Source organism: Anarhichas minor, unplaced genomic scaffold (assembly GCF_050575085.1).
Source record: "Anarhichas minor isolate MPS153535 unplaced genomic scaffold, ASM5057508v1 ptg000003l, whole genome shotgun sequence".
Classification (NCBI taxonomy): domain Eukaryota; kingdom Metazoa; phylum Chordata; class Actinopteri; order Perciformes; family Anarhichadidae; genus Anarhichas; species Anarhichas minor.
Genome location: NW_027466449.1, coordinates 5,660,475 through 5,680,219, shown reverse-complemented (window position 1 = coordinate 5,680,219; position 19,745 = coordinate 5,660,475). Strand labels below are relative to the sequence as shown.

Here is a 19,745-nt window from a genome sequence, read left to right as displayed (position 1 = left end):
CATTGGTCCGACATGTTATAGGAGCGCAATGCTAATTAAGCGGAGTACTCTTACAAACTTACATTACAGGCCCGATGTACAATCCTAAGCCCGAATCTTTTCTCTCCATTGCTCTTTCAGTGCAAGAGACGGTGGTGTCCGAAGAGATCATGCACAACCTGGACACATGCGAAGTGACGGTGGTGGGAGACGAGCTGGACGGGGAGCACGAGGGCCTGGAGGTGGACATGTCCCAGCTGCAGCAGCATGGCCTGGAGATGAGTTCCTCTAACCTGGGCCTCGTCATCACCGGTACAGACACGGAGCTTTCCAAACGTATCTGTGATACAATGAAAGCTTTGCACAAGATATCTGCTTTACATAAGAAGGAAATTCTTTGAAATCTGTTTAATACTGAGGCCTCAAATATACATATGTATAAGTATAATCTTTGTATCTAAGGATACATTTCTAAATCATCTTAAACCCACAAATTATTTTCCAAACATACTATTCCACAGCAATACTCTATATGTATCTTTGACACAAGCTCTCCTCTGCATGTTCCAGGTGTGAACACCATGGCCAACTACGAGCAGGTCCTGCATCTTATCCGTTACAAGAACTGGCACACCGAGGCTCTCTTTGACAGGAAATTCAAACTGGTCTGCTCCGAGCTCAACGGTCGCTACATCAGCAACGACTTCAAGGTCGAGGTATGACTGAGCATTTGTTATGCGACGCATTCAAAACAGAGCAGTACAAGCAGTGCCCTAAATACTTGAGCTACATCTGACATTTTGCGACAGTATACATGTGTGTTTCTGGTTTTTATTCTCTCTAGGTGAATGTCATCCACACAGCCAGTCCTGTGGACCATGCCAACAATGCCATGGTGCAGCCCAACTTCATTAACCCTGTGCACCATGCCTCTGTGGATCTGTCCGGTCACAACCTGGTCAACGCTCACCAGGCCTCAGGTACTGCAGCATGTGAAACGTCAGGGTTCAAAAACAACACACCATGTTTCTTTCTTTGTCCATTGCATCATACAAACCAAGACTCTGTTTGTTTTTAGACATGTAGAGATTGTTTACGTCTTTCAAGACTTTTAAGCATCATGATGTATATTTTATTTTATTTTATTTTATTTTCATCACTTGATGACTGATTGAACTTCTCATTTTTGCCTACTGAAACTTCACCCAGTTGCAGCATTTTACTCGTACATTTAAATGAATAACAAACAGCATAATCAAGCTAGTAATCTGCTTAATTGTTGTTGCTGTAGAAAAAATGTTTAGCCTCTAGTGTGACAAGCATTGCTCGGGATGGATTACAATCTATTAACCAGAAGTAGGGCACGTATGAAACACTCGTGTTTTTTTTTTTCTGTGGCACAAGTTTAGGGATTACACTTGAGTGCTGTCTGTGACATCTGTACACATGGCGGTTTGAACTCAACCTTTTATTTCCTGGCTTCAGTAATCCTCTGGGCTGTCAGGCTCACTAAGCCTGCCACGCAAAAGAGAGGCCCTTTCCTGATAATATGAGGCAAATATGGAGCTGGACACAGGCAAAGCTATTTAAAGACACGTAGCTAGAGCTGCAGAAAGCATCCATCTGCAGTTTACTAAGAAGCCATTAACATCAGTGCTGGCGCACCATGATGCCGAAGTCCTTGAAATGGCCTCAGACAGACGCTGTGTCTCCCCACATAAAGCTCTAACAGGGTTTCCATTTGCAAATTGAACATAATTCCCCTCTAACCTATCGTTCTGTGTTCGCTTGTGTTTGCTTCATCACAGTTGTACCCAGCGCTGCCACCATTGTCATTGTGGTGTGCGTTAGCTTCCTGGTGTTTATGATCATCATGGGCGTGTTCCGCATCCGATCTGCACACCAGAGTACCATGAGAGACCAGGAGAGCGGCAAGGAGAACGAGATGGACTGGGACGACTCAGCCCTCACCATCACCGTCAACCCCATGGAGGTAATAACACACAGTGTGTTTGCAGTGAGTGAATGTTTTCTCAGTGAAAAGCTGAACAGAATTTCACTTCTCAACAAAAATGTGCTCAGCTTTTTCACCTGCTAATGCTCCCTGGGTGATGTTGTGACTGTGGCCTAGTTTAGTCTACGCTTTCATGATTGACAGCCCTGTGGGGATGGGGGAAGAGACTTTGTTTGATGTTACCTCGCTAATTATAATAAAAGATTTATATATCAATATTTAGATTGTTTTTGTGCAACCATCTTGTGGAGATTTAGAGCTTTTTTTGTTCCCCCCAGCCAATAAAGCAGCACCAATATTTTTGTCTTCCAAAAGTCCAAAGGGAAAATCTGTAATGAATGAGTCAGTTTGTACGCAGGATATAGATATTTCTACAGTGGACTCGCACCTTTTTGAGTCATGTGTGGGCTTGCATTCATTTCTATCTTGTTCTTTGCTAACAGCTAGGAGGGCTGGGCGATGTGGAGAAAATCAAATGTCAACGTCAATGATCAAATACCTCGATATTGTTATTGAGACAATGTTGTAGCGTTGACTGTTGGTGCGTTAACAAATTATTCACAAAAAGAGATCATCAGTAATGTGGACATAATAACTAAGTAGGTAAAGGGAAAGTCTGGTAAGTTCAGAAAAATCACTTGTAATGCAGCCTTTATAACCAGGGAAAGACAACTCTTATGCCATATTACAATATCCAAAACCCAAGACGATACCTAGTCTCATATCACAATATATTATATTATTGATATATTGCCTAGCCCTAATGGCGAGTCACAATAACCCAGCGATTAGCTTCTTAACTCAATGAGTCACCAGTTTGACAGAGAGCGTTTTTCTTCTCTCTCTAGTTAGAAGTTTCAGGCCTGTTTCACCTCTGACTGGGTGCGGTCAGAGAATTGCCCCCCGGCTGCAGCTTAAACCACATTCAACAGTAATGTCACAGGTTCCTGTGTTACACCTGTACTTCACTGCAGCAAAGTGAAAAAATGAAACCACTCTAAATAACTGAAAGAAGATTTCCAGTGGGTGTCGAGGTGCTCTTTAACTACCGTCTTTAACTGCAGTATTTACAGCTGCTTGAGGGAAGTGGAACAGTCGACCTAAATCACATCACGGGTTGCAGTAGAGAAGATCAGCACATCCTATTTAGTGAGACCTCCTAGATTTGGTCAAATGTGGTCTGCCGTGGGGGTATGAAAACTTGTTTGACTGCAGTAAATGGCGAGAAACAAAAAAACAGTCTCCTAAACAGCAGATCTTTTGTTTCTTTTGTCCTTGAGATCAGAAACCAGTCTGGTTGGTTTAACATGAGTGTGCTGTGTGCAGCTCACTGTTTCTAGTATTGACGTTAAACTTAGAGTGGCCCCTAACTACTATATTGTTTAAAGGTATTTTCTAATATCAGTTTATATCATATATCAAGTTTATATCAGTTTATATCATATATCAAGGGAAAATGTATGCAAAATCACATGTACTAAACAAGTCAAAGGGCTTTGTTTCAATGTTTTGTTTAAGTGAGACCAAACTCGCATGTTTTCGCAATGATATTTAGGTAATTTTGAAAGCTGGTAGTATAGAGATGACAGAAAATAAGGGGACAGAAAGACGGAGACTGGACACTGAGTAATGCGCATGAAGGAGTTTAGATCTCCAAATATATGCATTTTAGTGCCTCTTCACCAACGACCCCACCCTCTGTCTCTAACGCAGACGTACGAGGACCAGCACAGCAGCGGGGAGGAGGAGGAAGAGGAGGAGGAGAGCGAGGATGGAGAGGAGGAAGATGACATCACGAGCGCTGAGTCAGAGAGCAGCGAAGACGAGGAGGGCGCGGAGCCGGAGGACCAGCAGGGGGCCAGCAGACAGCAGCAGCTGGAGTGGGACGACTCCACCCTCACTTACTAAAACAACACACACACACACACACACACACACACACACACACACACACACACACACACACACACACCCATTCACATCACCAACTCACACTCAGATCCTCATACTCACTGCTCCACACACACGCCCACCCCCTACAAGGAGCCATGATGTAAAAAGACAAAAAAATACAAAAAAGCAAAACTAAATTTCCTTCAGCGTATATATGGTCAAGGCTTTCCTGTTGTTATCTTAGTGGTGGTACTCAGTGTAGTGTAGTCATCACCGGATTGCTGATTTTTACTGTTAATTTTTTTTATTTATTATATTTTAATTCCCAGGAAAACTTGGCCTACATTTGTTCTGAACTGAGTGAGGAAGCCAACTCTGCACTTTTTAGTTTTCTCTCAGACGTAAGGCTTTCAAATGGAGACTTTTTCCCCCCCCTGATTTCTTTGCGTGATGCTTTTAGAATTGTTTGCCGCTAATCTCACGTATAGCTTTGACTTGAGTTTTCTCGACTTGTAGTCCACAGTGAAACAAAACGATGCTTTTAACAAATAGATCGCTTTTTTTTTTTTTCATTGCTTTTTTAAAATTCTTTTAGTGCATGAGGATATTTGAGAAGTCATATGTGTAGAGAAATAAATTGCTTTTTAAAGATTTTGTAAATATAAAGAAACCATGTAATTAGTCGATGTGTTAGTGAAGGCCTTCTCAACGGGGTCCAATATCTAAAACGACGCAGTTCGTGATGTAGAATATTTGTGTCACACAGGCTGTAGCATGTCGCTAAATTTCTGCAAAAGCTGTTCATCATGCTTGTACAAAAATGTCTGCTTCATGATGAGAAACCCAGGACTGTTGAGCGGAGGTTTCCATGACAAAGTGGTGTCCATTTTGTCTTTTTATTTTTATTTTTTTGCAAAGAGGAAAATCTATTATTTAGCTTTTTCGTAGGCAGAACCGGTGGATGGTTTCAGCTTCATATGTCGCTTTGCTTTGCTTGCACAGGTGGCAATGCTCTACTCCAGGCGTCAGTGTATTTCATTCCCATTAGATCTCACTGTTGTACAGAAGGGATTTTCTTTTTGTTCAGATTAATCATACTCTGAAATGCTAATGTAAAAAAATCGACATTTCGTGTGGAACGGTACAAACACTAGGCCATCAAGGTACTGCAGTGCTGTTGGTCTTGAAACATGGGTACTAACATTTCTGCCAGTGAAATTGGACAAGTAGAGGGATTTCCTCAGCAGCTTTAAAAGCCTTTCGTGCGTATCCCAGTGCTGCTGTGTGGACAGAAGTAGGGAGGACAAAACCCTACAAACTACTGACAGAGCAGAGGAATGACAGACAGAGCTTTAGTGGAGCCTGGTTGAATAGTGCAGTTGCTGGCATTGTTTTGAGGGATAGAAATGAAAGTACTTTTCAGGATTGTTTTATTGCAAGTCCCTTTTCCATGGCACGGCTATTTAACCAGAAATAATAATAATAATAAAGACATATATTAGATGCATTTTTAAAACTGGTTCCAATTGCAGAATATGCACCGTCTTTATCGCATCACAAGGATTTACAACTGAGGTTACGACTGTATAGTTTACAAAAAGAAAACGGTTTGAAAATGAATCTTCTTATTCTTAAAAACAAAATATTTTTTTGCCGTAGACCACTAGATTTTATTGTACATGTAACTGTACTGTAGAGTTGTTCTAAAATATTTGTTTACATTTGGTAAACTTCTTTTCCTTCTGGTGTCAGTATAAAGCTTATACAATGGATTGGGAAAATGTGTCCGACCTCTATCTCCTCTCAGACACTGTTGTCCATCACTGTTGTGTGTATATATATCTTTCACAAAACCAGATACAGATGTACCTCCACGCTAAACTATTTGGTGTTTGTCTCATGTTTTTGGGTACCAAGTTAAAATGTTAACACTGCCCAAACCTGGATTACAGCAGATCAGATTTGCGGCATAAAAGTGAACTGAATGTGGCAATATATCGGGATTAGAAACGTTGGTGTTTTGAGTCTCATATTTAGCATTCAAGTCTATTTTCAGAGGCGAAAATTGAATTCAAATACACATTCAAGGCTTTTTTTGGGGACAGTTTCCAAGCTTTTTTTTGAAGGTTTGAGTTGCACAGTTGTGTTTCTTAGATTCGATTAATTTATACTTAATCAAAAAGGTCTGTGGTGGAAATGTAGTGAACAGTCTCCCCTCCATGATGACTTGGACTGCCGGCTGAGATGGGAGTGCCTTTTTCCAATCATAGCGCAATTAGCAGGTCTAACAAAAACACTCATCTGTGCTCTTTTATTAAGGCAATATTTAGTTTGTTTGTTTTTTATTTGTACTTGTTTGATGCTCGATTTCTTACAGAGCTGGGGATTACATCTTGTTTCAGTTTGTTGTAACAGTAGTCCACTGCTAGTTTTATTAAAAGTGAAAAAAACGTTTTACATAGATGTCATGTGTCCACGTTGATGTGTAGAGGAAGTAGATCCATATTGTATCTTCTATAGATATTGTACTAAATCATTGACGGAATACACCTTTAAAAAGATGTACAATACATTATGAAATTTGCTTTGGCAGCATACATGGGTATACTGTTGACTGACCTGTTTGTGTGTAGTGGAAGGTCATTTTGAACAGCGTCCTATTGCCTGAGTTGTTGAGAAATGATTTTGAGGGCAGCATGAAATTCACAAGAACCAGAGTATAAGCCTGTCGAAATTCTCCGTTTCATTACGTCAAACACTTAATGTCCACATTTCATCTGCTATTTTAAAGTGCAATACCATGGGTCACTGATATGTGCACACTGAATCATGAGTCAGGTCTCCACAGTGACTCTACCACCTCCAGTTTTCTGGGTTTAATGCTTTCTGATCAGCCCCCCCCCCCCCCGGTGTGTAGGTTGGTTGAATTGAATGTCACTGCCTAACAAACTGAAATGCAGCCATACTGTAATAACACTAAGATTTAAGGGGAATTTAATTTGCATGAACCACAAGTTTGTGTACGTTCCATGTGGTGTTGTGAGACAGGAGACGTGATACACTACTGATTCTCAGAATGTCTGTTTCACACGTCCACCACACTCCAGATATATATTTTTTTCTTTTCTTTTAAAAATGTGCTCAAAACCGAAGGTGACGATGTTTTCAGAACGGTTGAATGCTTCCTTTGTGCTTGTTGGAGCTGCTCTCACTTTTCTACCAATTCAAAGGCAAATTGTAGTGAAGTTGATGCTTGCTCGTAAACAAAATAAAGGATGATGAGATGGGGTATAACTTCTGTCGCCTCTTGTTTTTCTTCAGTCATCATACTGTAGGTGCGTCACTAGAGTAGACTTGGTGCTGGTGGAGCAACACTGCCCTCTGGTGGTGGAAATGATTTGATCTAAAGCCAAGAGTAAAAGGTGAAACCAGTTCAACCAAATGAATAAATAAAACAAACTTGATTTTTTTTTGTAAATTCACATTCAAAGAAACATGGTTTCAAAGCTGAATACAACACCATATTCAGACCTCCGGCATTTTATTCAAAACTGCTCAATCACTCATGTCGAGCGGTTGAAGAGTTTTTATCCTTTTTTTTGTTTGTAACCCTGAAGCCCTGAATTTTGCAGTGAGGACACCATGAACAACAGCGCAGGCTGCATGTAGTACTGTAAAGTGACCTCATGTTAATTGGCTGTTAAACGTCCACGCGGTACTAAACGTTGAGTTTAGTACCTTTTCTGCCACGTTTCCATCTATTCCTGTCAAAGAGCTGTGACTTGTTACTGCCGCTCTGTCAATATCATATTTTGCATGGTTCATTATTTTTGAGTCATTCTACAATTATAAAGCCTTTGTGGTTGACATACCTGTGATCATTTTGGATATATTGGTTTGATTGCTTTTAAAAGAGGTGAGTGACATGTGTCAGACATGTTTGAGCTGACCCCATCCTGCATATTGTTGAGTCGGGACTGTATGCATACTGCATAATATGTATGTGTGCAGCATACTACTTTACGTGCTGGTGTTACTGTCTTCGTTGTGTATTATGGTTACTTCAAAGTTCTCGTTATGTACAAATCCCTCTAAACAGCAGAGTATAGTTCAAATAAAAACACATCTTGAATATTTTACATCATAAAACAATGTTGAATTTAAGGTTTTAAGACGGATAGACACAGCAACCCAATAACAAATACAGCACAAATCACAACAGAGTATTTCTCTTGAACTGCCTGGACTGTCTTTTACATTCATGTACATGTCTTCATGTTCCAAAAACCACATGCTCGTACCTATAATACAATTTCACAAGCCACTGAAGAAATAAGAGACATTTACAAAAGCTAAGGGCTATAAACAAATATGGTTAAAAAAGTGTTAGCACCTACAGCAACACCTACAAGTGCACTGATGATTTAAAAAACCAATGATCAAATGGCACATTTTTTACTTGGTAATATTAAAGACACAGAGTTAAAATTAATATTTTGTAGAATTGCTATGCCTTGGTTTTCACACCAGAGCTAGCTAAAGCCAGAATTTTGTCTTCAGAGCCTGAAAGAGAGGACAAGGCGAGGTAAATATGAATGTTCATCCAATAACTTGATTGGTATGATTTAACATTTCAAGGATTTAATACAGGATTGCACAGTGAAATGTGGTTTTAGCCCGTTATGCTACACACACACACACACACACACACACACACAGAAAATGTGTAAACAAATATTCAAAATATTTAAATCGAAATTGAATGCAAACAATAAATAGAACACATAAAAGTAGCCCTTAATGCAATTATATTTACAAAGAATATATACAGATACTGTTCTATTATATAGAAAATATATATACAAATATGTGTATAATGTAAATATGGTTGCATCAGTGAAATCCCATGTTTGTTCTCACCTAGGTTTGCGGTCACTTTTTCAAACTGGCTCAGAGTAGCTGTAGCATTTTCAGTGAGAAAAGTCTCATCATCTGAAGTGAGCTGTCCACAAAGAGAAACACAAATAATGCATCGTTAATTCAAGCTTTGATCAGAAAATTGTGTTTAAAATGTTACATCTTCTTCTGAAGTGAGATTCAGGCCTGTTGCAGCAACTGGTCCGTCAGCATTGTGACAGCTGACTGATAAATAAGTCATGTGGACTCATGAGCACAAGCCTCTGAATCACCCATGAACCGGTGGAAAAAAACATGACATCTCTGCTGTGAGCGGTCCTCACCTGCTCTCCAAGTTTTCTCAAGGCTGTGAGGATTTCCATTTTCTGCTGCGTGTACACATCCCGCGACAGTTTCCCCACTATGACATCTCGGTCCATCTGCGCAGAACATCACACACTAGTTGGACAATTTTCAGGCCAAGCAACACACAGATGAACACGAGGGAGTGATTGAGCATTGAACAACTACGATCATGTCCTTGACATTGCAGTGCAAACCTCTGCTAGCCTGGTTCTCAGTTGTCCCGGCTGCTTCTTAGCAAAAAGTCGGATCACCTCTGGCGTTTTGAAAGCTTGGCTGATGGCCGCCTGGGTTGCCTGATGATGAAAGGCACAATTGTGACATTTCACAAACCACTGTTTAAACTTGATTATTTTAAGATAATTGTTCTATAAGCTATAACCTCTTTAAGTCATCCTAAATACACAGTAGTTGTCCATACCAGCTGCATTCCACTGAGTTCATCCACAAGTGTCATGTCTCCTGTCATGATCTTCTTCAGGGAGTCATTGAATTCACTCAACTGTTCCAAGGTTTCTTTTTTTGTCTCCTCATACTCTTCCTCGTCCAGTTCCTCTCTAGAATAACCAAAGAGAGGATGAGAAAATAAAAAAATATGTAGAAGTATTTTATGGCTTAGATCACTTGCCAGCTATAACAGTATAATTTGGAAATTCAGTAGATAGGCTTTGATGCACCTGCATTCCTCCAGGTCTTGTAGCTGCTGCATCAGTCTGTCAAGTTGCTCTTCCATATTTTGCCTCAATTTTCCAGTTTCTGATTTCCCTCGAGAAGCCATGCTTAGTTCAAATCTAGTTTCCAACCTATGAAGAACGCAAAACATAATAAAAAAAAAAGTCAAAAAATAGAAATCTTAGTAGACAATATCAACGTTAGCTAAGTAACCTATTGCACAAATAACTTAACGTCCACCTAGCATACTTCATCAGAATGGCTCGCATTACAACAAGACCGCTCTACATCTAGTGCGACATCAATGGGATTATCAAACTGTGGACCAATGTTCTTGCTGGAAGCTCAGACCAGTTTACACTTAAAGATATTTAGTTAGCTGAGTAGCTAGCTTGCATGCTAAAAGAAAACATCTCACCGGGACTCTTTGTAAACAGGTGTAAATCAGTTGTGCGATGAGTTAAATATTTGCACCAGCTTGACGAATATACTGTCAAACTAGCTGTATCATACAATTCCTTAAAAAATAGCTACTTTTAAGAACGGTTACGCCATATATATTGTTTTGTCTAGGCGTGTGTGGATGTGTGATTGTGAACGTAGCTCGGGAGTGTGGGTGCTGCTCTCCACTTCCTGGTGGATTCTGTCCAATCAGATCTACTTCCTGGTTGGTTCTGTCCAATCAGATCTCTTAGTGTAACGTCCACACAGGAAGTGCCCCATTACAGAGCAGACTGCAGAAGTTTCTCCTGGTAGTGCAATGAATATTTACATTATGTATATTTCTCTATGATAGTAAACACGTCCTTTGTTTTCTGCTTGAGCATCCTGTACCAACAGACATGCTCGCGTTGCCTGGTTACAAATAAAGCTAACGTTACCTACGGTTTATAATTGAATGGCAATAGACGCTAGCTAACTCACCATAACGTTGTAGTGTTCCTTTCTCTTAACTTGTCCTCTTAACTCCTATCACATAGTCATTCACTCTCTGGTAAAGCGCGAATAGAGCTTCCTCTCAAAGGTGAGAGAGCCAGAGGGATGTTTGACATCTGACCCTCGTAAACAGTTAAACTAGTTAACTAACTTCAGTCTTTGTTTTCTTCTGCACATTCTCCGTTGTAGTACGAGGCATGGACGATCAGAGTGTGACCAGAGTGGTCCTGTTGGCCTGCGGGTCCTTCAACCCAATCACCAACATGCACCTGAGGATGTTTGAACTGGCTCGAGATCATCTGGAGGACACAGGTTGAGTGACATGAGAATTAAACTTTAAATATTAGAGGCTGGTATGCATAACTCGATACCAGTGGTGGAAGAAGTATTCCGATTCTTTACTTAAGCAAATGTAGCAATGCAATAATGTATAAATACTCCAATGCATCCAGTACATTACGCTCTGCATTCATTTATAGTAGCAAGTACATAATTATGTGCAGCAGCGTATACTTAAAGTATCAAAGGGAAAATACTCATTATGCAGCAGTATGTCCTCTGTCAGAGCTAGTTATATCATCATATAGCTTATCTTGTTGTAATGCTAGCTCTAGTATCAAGTTCTTATCTTGAGCCAAAGTGTGTGTGTGTGTGTGTGTGTGTGTGTGTGTGTGTATATATATATATATATATATATATATATATATATATATATAAATAAAAATATGCACAGTGGTGTAGTGGCTAGCACTGTCACCTCACAGCAAGAGGGACCCGGGTTCGACCCCCGATCCCGGGTGGTCCTTCTGAGTGGAGTTTGCACATTCTCCCCGTTGCAGCGTGGGTTCCCTCCGGGTTCTCCGGCTTCCTCCCACAGTCCAAAGACATGCAGCTTAGGTTATTTGGAGACTCGAAATTGCCCGTAGGTGTGAATGTTTGTCTGTCTCTATATGTGCCCTGCGATGAACTGGCGACCTGTCCAGGGTGTACCCTGCCTTCGCCCAATGTTAGCTGGGATCGGCTCCAGCGCCCCGCGACCCTCAACAGGATAAGCGGTTTGGATAATGGATGGATGGATATATATAATAATTTATATAAAGTTAAATAATCAAGTGCCTCAAAATTACAGCATTTGATTCATATTTCACCGCTGCTAGATTACATTAGACGCAAGGAAATCTGTTAAATCATAGTTTGAGTGAAGAAACTCTTTAAAGAATGTATTTCTAATTCATCATACGAGTTTTGAATCACGCGTGGAGATTAACATGTTACCGTATCTGCTGTGCCATCGTTATAAACCATCTGTTCACACTACTTTGTTGTCTAAGGTCAGTACAGGGTGGTGAAAGGCATCATCTCTCCGGTGGGTGATGGCTATAAGAAGAAGGGTTTGATTGAATCCAGCCATCGTCTGGAGATGGCCAGATTGTCCACAGAGAACTCAGACTGGATCACAGTAGATTCCTGGGAAAGCTTGCAGCCAGACTGGGTGGAGACAACCAAAGTCATTCGGTAAGTTTACAATTCTTATGTCTTGTTAGTGGCAGTGCCTGTTATTGCTACCTGAGTTCAGAGTTTCCTTGCTTGCTGTTTTCGGCTATCCTCTAAGTCTTCTTCATCAGTGACTACACCTCAAGCCACCCATTCACCAAATCTCTAACATAATAACCACAGTAGATAGTAATGACAGCCACTCCAGCAGTTTGTAATTTGATGTGATTGTTAAGTGCAAGTGATGAATGATGGAAGTAAGTAGTGTCCGAGTGATGTTCGCTGAATTCTCGAGATATTGTAGTAACTCCTGTATCATGTGTGCAGTTGATGCATACAGTGCACAAAACCCTTGAAGTTATACTCAGGGTCACAAAGCTTTTAATGTAATAAATAGAGTAATCTTGCTCTAAATCCAGTATTGCATATCTATGTAAAAGTTAAGGCTTTGATCGAACTTTAACCTGATATGTGACATTATTTCTCATCATGGTAATAAGTCTTTCTTAACTATTTTCCTGTCACTTTGAAAAGTGACACGTTTTCTAAATGGCTTTTAAAAAATATATTTGCCACTAAAATCTATTTAAGTTAGGGATTTGGATTGTCTTTACTCTAATTTAATTATGTTGGTTATTCTGTACGCATGACATCTTTTGCACGTCTATCCGTCTAGGAGGATTGATCTCTTCTCAGTTGCTCTTCCAGATGTTTCTTCCATGGGGTTTTTTAGGGGGAGTTTTTCCTTGTGTGAAGTGGGGGTCTAAGGACAGAGGAAGTGTTATGCTGTGTGTGATATTGGGCTGTATAAATAAAATGCATTTAACTCAACTTAAAAACCTGAGCTGAAGAAATGTTGACACTGTTGACAGTTTTTTTAAGATGAAACTTAAAGTTGAATTTTGATTAAAAATAAATTTTATGTGGTAAATAAGAAACATATTAAGTGCAAAGCACAGTCACAAAATCATCCATTTTACTTTAGAGATAAAGGACATTTGTTTGCTGTTTGAGTTCCCAGAGGCCTAATCCACAGTATGAAATAGAGTTGAAGTGTTTTGGCTGAATACTAAATTTTGTCTGTATCGTCTTAGGCATCACTATGACGAGCTGCTTGCAGCAGAGCAGAGCAACGATGATGTGGACACGGTCAAGTATGCAAAAAAGAGACGTATAGAGGAAAATTCTGAGAAATCATCTCATTGCACAAGGAGAGGTAAGCCATGTTTGATCGTGTGTTCTTTTCATCTCCTCCCTTTTCCAATCCCCGATTCCAGACAAGTCTGATCCTGCCTCCACGTATTCGTGTTTTATTGTATTCAGTTTAAGTCATAACAGGAGACGATGGTGTCAGGGTGCGGTGGTGTGCGGTGGGTGACACCCATCCCACACCACCTATGGTAGAGACAGGCAAGGTGTAAGACTCAGACACTTCAATTTAACAACTTTCTTCACACTACTGACACGTTTAAACCGCGTGAATCTCTCGCATGTGGCTGCACTGCACAGGAATATATACATGAGCAGGAGAAGTGCATTCTATTCTAAGTCGTAACTATTATTGATACTGAATTAATTAAGATATGATTTAAAAAGAGTCTGCAGAGCACTGATTGGTTACAAAACTGTAAATCACTTGAATGTAGCTAAAGTGGTTTCGAAGCAATGACATCCATCATAACTAAACTAAACTTAACGACTGTAATGTCTCTTGATAAATAATTATTTTGTAAAACAGCATTTATAAATACTTAATATGTATGTATATATTTCTTAGCTTCAATTTTGAGTATCCAGTGTTTGATCATCTAATCGCTACTTTTATGATCTCACTCTCTGTTTTGTGCATTTTCCTTTTCTTTTATTGTTTGCTCTTTAAATCACTTAGTACCTTTGTTAAAATACACAAATAAGATACGATTCTTTCTTCATGCTCAGACGGCCCTCAGCTGATGTTGCTGTGTGGGGCTGATGTCCTCGAGTCCTTTGGAGTACCCAACCTGTGGAAGCAGGAGGATATTGCTGAGATTGTGGGCCGCTACGGTTTGGTTTGCATCACCCGCAGCGGCAGTGACCCCCACAAGTTCATCCACAAATCAGACATGCTGTGGAAGTATCGCAAGAACATCCATGTGGTCCACGAATGGGTGACCAACGAGATCTCAGCCACTCACGTGCGCCAGTCGCTGCGGCGCGGTCGGAGCGTCAGGTACCTGCTGCCAGACGGCGTGGTTAATTTCATACGAGAGCACGGGCTCTACAGCGCGGAGAGCGAGGAGAAGAATGCAGACGTGGTTCTAGCACCTCTTCAGAGATACTCGGATGCCTCCTCAAGCTGAGGAAGTGTACTGCTGCAGAAACAGGGATGTCAGCTTTTTACACTGTGTTTCACAATCCAAGCGTCCACCAGTGCCTTCTGAACAGATAGTAATGGGTGTGTTTTTTAAGAAGATAAATCTACATAGACTTTTCAGAGGGAAGTGATTTAGTAACAATTAAATTAGGATACATGCATGTGTGTGTGTGTGTGTGTGTGTGTGTGTGTGTGGAAAAGTACAATTTCAAAAAACAATAATTGCGCAACTGGCTGGGAGGTCATCTAAATGTCATTGCTGCTGTAGAAATAAATCTGTTGTGTGCTTATTGAACTATGGATTCACAATTTTGGTGTGAAGTAGTCAGCCTACAGTGCGTCTAGTGTTTCATGAAATATGATAGGAACAAATTTATTTGCTTTACCTCAATGCTTCGGTATACTCTCACCACGTTTTTGTACCTAGAGCACGGTTTGTTCGTGCACTCGCTCGTGTTAAAGCAGGCAATATGCTTTCAACATGTTTACTTATGATACTTTTTTTACTGTTGCTTAAGCACGATTTTGAAAACGGGGCTCATTGAGTCAAAACTACACACAGTCCACACAACCGCACAGACAAGCAGCAAGTCTTTTGCAAAATGAAAGACTTCATTTAAACTTTACTACAGTTTTCAGAGATGTTGTTAGAGTAAAGTACATGAATATGTTGAGCAAACAACACACAAGACTAGCAGCATTTTGCACTGACAGTCTAAAAAGAATATAGTTAATAAAGACAGCATTGTGGAGACAAAAAATAAAGCGTAAATTTCAATTGCTAATACACATTTTTGAAAGCAGGCTTCTCAATGCTCTCTTGGCTTCCATTGTTGTTGTAAACTGGCACTCACCTGTGGTCTTTTCTATAGTGCTGATTGATTAAACGACATTGAAATAAAGGACCCTGTTTGTCTCCCACCTCAGGAGCTTTTCATTGCTGTTCCGATGCTATTGTCCCACACATCATCCTCAGTTAGGAAAGTGTTAAAATCGACACCCTTTCTGTCTGATTAAAACGTTTGTCCGCAGGGGTTAACTTATCTTTCAGTTAATCATCACTGACAGAAGATAATAGCTGAAATAACCAAATCCTGCTCACTGAAGACTGACAGTAATGTGTTGAAATGAAAGTTGAAGTTGTTGATTTAATGGTAGTAGATTGCATTACATGAATATAGTATTCAAACTTAAAAGCCAAGTTACTGTTAACTGGGTTAAGAGTTGGTTGATTCTCATCACATCGAGTCATGTTAATCTTATCAAACTGTTTATTTCCCCGTCAGTTGCCTATGACATTGTTTATGCACATGTAGAGTCTCGGTGGGAAACCACCTTGAGCGGGTTGTTTGGCTGGTTTCGAGCCAAACAACCTGCGTCTGAGCTTTCATTTTGCTTCTTGAAGTAACGAAGGAGGAAATACTATCTTAATGTTTGGACAAGCGCTGTGTGTTTCATTTTCTTTCAATCTGGAGGTGTGTCAATTCCTGTCAGTATTACTTCCCCCATTGCACAGATAGGTGTGCCATTGTGATTGGTCATTTAGATAAAAACAGCCAGGGAGGTTTGAGTTAGATTGTCACAACTGAAAAATAGGTCCTGTCTTAAACAGCTATTGCATGACAAAAAATATTTGCCAAATCATTTTCATTTGAATATGAATAATAAGCATTTCAGAGTTATGCTTATCCACAGCTGTAGGAGTGAGCAAGAGGTGTTGTCTTTTTTATAGATTTTGAGTGGCTATAATAACACTGTTTTTTTGTAATGTGATGGGATAACGGATGTAAATACCCAAGAAGGATCATAATTAAGCAAATAATTAAGCATTCCTCCAAATATGAAGGTCAACATGTTTTTCCTTATGTTTGTGTGTATGTGTGTGCAATTAATGTGCGAAGCCAGGTTAATTCTGAAGGGTGTGTTAGTCAGTGGTGAGACCAGTCTGACATGTCTGGCCTTCCTTTTACACCCACTAATTAGAGCTCCTCCCTCCGTCTTACATGGTTCTCAGGTGACAGCAAATTGATAGAGGAACAACTACCTTTATACACCAGGTCTCTCACGAAACAGAGTCTTTTCGGAACTCCTCATCAGCCTAGCAGTTTGAGGATCACATTTTTACGCACGCTCACGCACACACAGCTCAGAAGGAGGAACAAAAAACGGTCATCAAAATGCCAGCCAGCCTCTGTGGTACATGGGACATCATCAGCAATGACAACTTAGATGGCTACATGACTGCAATGGGTAAGTCCTTAAAGCGTGTGGTAATCCAACAACTTTCTCAGATGCTGAATCTCTGTTGAGTGACTTGAAGTGTCTGCAATTATAGCTCTGATTTAATTATGCTGTAAAATGCAGATACAACTTTATACAACATAAAATAAAGCACTAGGAGTGTAATACATTGCCACATGGGGGGGGGGGGGGGGGGGGACATTAGGATGTACTTTTGTTGCAGTGCTATTAATATTATGCATGGGACTGTGGGTGAGTTTGAGAGAGAGAGAGAGTACACTTCCTCTACCGTTCCAGGTATCAGCCCTTGCTTACAAAAGATTGCTCTGAAGCTAAAGCAGAGGAAGGTGATTGAGCAGCGGGGGGACAAGTACACGATCAAAACTGTCTGCACCATCCGAAGCTACACCATCTCCTTCAGAGCGGGTGAGGAGTTTGAGGAGATTACGCAGGGACTGGACAACAGACATCTCAAGGTGAAGATAAATGCCTGGTGAATTGTGTGCTAATGATTGCAATTGGTTTGCAGATCATGTGATATGTTTTAGATTTTATTTAGGCTGCTAAACCTGTTCTGTGTTGCAATTTACACTCTTTCTTCTTCTCTGCCGACTGTGCAGTCACTGGTGACATGGGAGGGGAATAAACTGGTGTGTCAGCAGACTGGAGAGAAGAAGAACCGGGGCTGGGCTCACTGGATTGAAGAGGACAAGCTGTATCTGGTAAGAACATGAATTTAGATTATAGATTTAATAATATTTCTTCCACATAGTGTTCAACTCTTATTTCATTGAATTCCCCTTGTTAATGACATTTTACTATACAGCATATTAAATAAATATTTCTGTGACTTAGGAGCTGTACTGTGAAGGAGAAGTCTGCACGCAGGTTTTCAAGAAGAAAGGGAACGAGTGAAGAGAAATGAAAGATGTTCTTCTGAAGAAGTTCCTCTGTGATGACAGGCATCGTGTATTAGATTCACCACTCTAATCTCTGAATAACTAAACCACACTAAATTAAGTTACATGTGTGGGATTTTCTCTGTATTGTGACTTCAATGCTCGGTTCAGGAGAAAATGCATTTCCTGTGAGGGTGTGGATTTACACCACTAGATGGCATCACTGCATTATTTGTGTCAGATAATGTCTGGTCTACACTGGTTTGTAGCTCAGTGGTGCTTGGCCTCGGATAAAAAGTAAAACTGAGCATCAAGCCTGTTTTTGTCACCTTTAATCTGGTCAATGTAGGCTCTATTAAGTGCAAGCTTTTTAGTTTCTTCCATATCTCTATAGTCTGATGAGACACATTTGAAATATATTTCCTTTGCACTGGCTTGTGCTGACCATCTGACATTTGGTTGAGCTATTCGTAAAAAATTGATGTAGATACATGTATACCCAGTTGTACAACAGAAAGTGAGGCGTAGGGTATGAGGAATACAGTATAATTTGAATTTTGTACAGCCTAATAAAATTAGTTTTTTTTGTCATTATATCCTTGGATTGTGTGCTATTAGGGTTCTCTCACTCATAGATCTGACCTGTGTCATTCATCCCACAGGTGATGATGGAGGCAGCAACTGTGATATAATGAATCCGTGATATAATATGTGGTATATTGTAGCTAATCTGCCATCTATAGCTTCAAGAGATGGTACTTACTCCCAACAACCATAGAGTTCAGGAGTTTCCCTAAGAACTGAGCTACTTACTGAGCTACCACCACTTACAATTCATGCCATTGTCTATAGGTTTATGTTCACATGTATATATATATATACACTTTTTCTCTCGGATATATATTTATACTTATATTGTATATAGCTGTTAAATGTTTATACCTACATCCGTTCTACTTTTTTGCTGCCCTTTTTTATTCTTTATACATATATTTTCTTGTTTATTGTAAATTTGTGTTTGTACATTGAGAGCGGAGTGGAAACCGGAGACAAATTCCATGTATGCGTAAGCATACATGGCCAATAAAGCTGATTCTGATTCTGATTCTGATTGTGACTGGTAGCCAAATGTGACACTAGGTGGAAGGAACTCCATTATTTTACAATCCAGTAGACACTCAGCAATAACACAATAACAGTCAAGAACTTGCATTACAATCTACATATATATTTTGTAAAGCTTATTTTCTTTTCTCCTGTCTTGTCTAATATGAAGGCTGATTCTCAGCAATACTGTCATACAAAACTGTTTGTAAAATGTATTAAGTCCTTTATTTGATTGATTCAGCACCTAAGTCATAATATTTAACAGGTGTGCAATGTATCTCTAATTTTGCATAGTTTCATGCTTGACAGAATTAATATTTAAAAGGCTCCAGGATTTAACAGTGTGATGTGTCATAGTGTAGGGTGATGTGACAACATCTGGTGACAACATCTGTGACATCGCAGTCCTTCAATCAGACAAGTATCAGTAGGCTATCTGTCAAATATTGCAGGTGGAGTTAACGGAAGCGTCAATGATTCCAATCACAGCAGCTCCTCTCATAAACAGCAGACAGTTTAAAGCAAAGAGTTCCGGAGTTTCACTAAGAACTGAGCTTTTAACTGTGATCCCCAAGTCTGTTAGAGGTAGTGTATTGATCAAGTGCAATGCATATAAGTGAGGTGTCAAAGTATGGTGTAATGAGTCATGGTTGCGTGTCCTAGTATAGTGTGTTATGTCATCATATAGTGTGACGTCTTAGTATAATGTGACATCATAGTATAGTGCAATGAGTCATATTGGTGTGGTGAGTCATTGTATTTGTGTTATTTAATCAAAAACATTTGGGCCTTTCTCTATTTGCTCTTGTCTCTCTTACAGCTCCTGTTATATGAGCATAATAATATGTAAGCTTGTTTGTTGATACAGTCTGATTTGTGCTGTCCCCGAGGGGCCCAA

The 19,745-nt window shown here is 40.0% G+C and overlaps 4 protein-coding genes across 5 annotated transcripts in view; 3 read left to right on the top strand and 1 right to left on the bottom strand.

Annotated features, from left to right (window-relative positions):
• clstn1 (calsyntenin 1) overlaps window positions 1-5,727 on the top strand; it is a 33,368-nt gene extending 27,641 nt beyond the window's left edge. The window contains exons 13-17 of the mRNA XM_076094934.1: window positions 121-291; window positions 550-695; window positions 824-959; window positions 1,788-1,972; window positions 3,707-5,727. Coding sequence (XP_075951049.1) covers window positions 121-291; window positions 550-695; window positions 824-959; window positions 1,788-1,972; window positions 3,707-3,901 — 833 coding nt within the window. The 3' untranslated portion in view covers window positions 3,902-5,727. The remainder of the gene's footprint in view (window positions 1-120; window positions 292-549; window positions 696-823; window positions 960-1,787; window positions 1,973-3,706) is intronic.
• A 2,286-nt stretch (window positions 5,728-8,013) lies between these two features.
• lzic (leucine zipper and CTNNBIP1 domain containing) lies at window positions 8,014-10,434 on the bottom strand. The gene is made up of 7 exons (XM_076094925.1): window positions 10,236-10,434; window positions 9,823-9,948; window positions 9,567-9,702; window positions 9,343-9,441; window positions 9,127-9,222; window positions 8,807-8,888; window positions 8,014-8,449 (listed from the first exon to the last, which is right to left on the bottom strand). The coding sequence occupies exons 2-7, from the start codon at window positions 9,921-9,923 to the stop codon at window positions 8,394-8,396; spliced, it is 570 nt and encodes a 189-aa protein (XP_075951040.1). The 5' UTR covers window positions 9,924-9,948; window positions 10,236-10,434; the 3' UTR covers window positions 8,014-8,393.
• A 97-nt stretch (window positions 10,435-10,531) lies between these two features.
• Window positions 10,532-15,521, top strand: nmnat1 (nicotinamide nucleotide adenylyltransferase 1). Of its 2 annotated transcripts, XM_076094903.1 has the most exons (6): window positions 10,549-10,569; window positions 10,798-10,841; window positions 10,943-11,065; window positions 12,085-12,268; window positions 13,342-13,463; window positions 14,186-15,521. In XM_076094903.1, exons 3-6 carry the CDS (start codon window positions 10,951-10,953, stop codon window positions 14,584-14,586), a joined length of 822 nt encoding a protein of 273 aa, XP_075951018.1. In that variant the 5' UTR covers window positions 10,549-10,569; window positions 10,798-10,841; window positions 10,943-10,950; the 3' UTR covers window positions 14,587-15,521. The 2 variants fall into 2 exon arrangements, with proteins under 2 accessions (XP_075951012.1, XP_075951018.1); XM_076094897.1 differs by lacking the exon at window positions 10,798-10,841 and having other exon boundaries at window positions 10,532-10,569.
• A 150-nt stretch (window positions 15,522-15,671) lies between these two features.
• On the top strand, window positions 15,672-18,781 carry rbp7a (retinol binding protein 7a, cellular). The gene is made up of 4 exons (XM_076094914.1): window positions 15,672-16,850; window positions 17,139-17,317; window positions 17,462-17,563; window positions 17,697-18,781. The coding sequence occupies exons 1-4, from the start codon at window positions 16,778-16,780 to the stop codon at window positions 17,754-17,756; spliced, it is 414 nt and encodes a 137-aa protein (XP_075951029.1). The 5' UTR covers window positions 15,672-16,777; the 3' UTR covers window positions 17,757-18,781.
• Window positions 18,782-19,745: the final 964 nt, after the last annotated feature.

Bases quoted from the DNA above. Each gene is read 5' to 3' on its own strand.
- lzic (XM_076094925.1), bottom strand. From the start codon at position 9,923: ATGGCTTCTCGAGGGAAATCAGAAACTGGAAAATTGAGGCAAAATATG. The intron at 9,223-9,342 runs GTTTGCACTGCA...TGTTCTGCGCAG, and splicing joins TGAGAACCAGGCTAGCAGAG to ATGGACCGAGATGTCATAGT. The intron at 8,889-9,126 runs GTGAGGACCGCT...CTTTGTGGACAG, and splicing joins TGAGAAAACTTGGAGAGCAG to CTCACTTCAGATGATGAGAC.
- nmnat1 (XM_076094897.1), top strand. From the start codon at position 10,951: ATGGACGATCAGAGTGTGACCAGAGTGGTCCTGTTGGCCTGCGGGTCC. The intron at 11,066-12,084 runs GTTGAGTGACAT...TTGTTGTCTAAG, and splicing joins AGATCATCTGGAGGACACAG to GTCAGTACAGGGTGGTGAAA. The intron at 12,269-13,341 runs GTAAGTTTACAA...GTATCGTCTTAG, and splicing joins GAGACAACCAAAGTCATTCG to GCATCACTATGACGAGCTGC.
- rbp7a (XM_076094914.1), top strand. From the start codon at position 16,778: ATGCCAGCCAGCCTCTGTGGTACATGGGACATCATCAGCAATGACAAC. The intron at 16,851-17,138 runs GTAAGTCCTTAA...CTACCGTTCCAG, and splicing joins TGGCTACATGACTGCAATGG to GTATCAGCCCTTGCTTACAA. The intron at 17,564-17,696 runs GTAAGAACATGA...TCTGTGACTTAG, and splicing joins AAGAGGACAAGCTGTATCTG to GAGCTGTACTGTGAAGGAGA.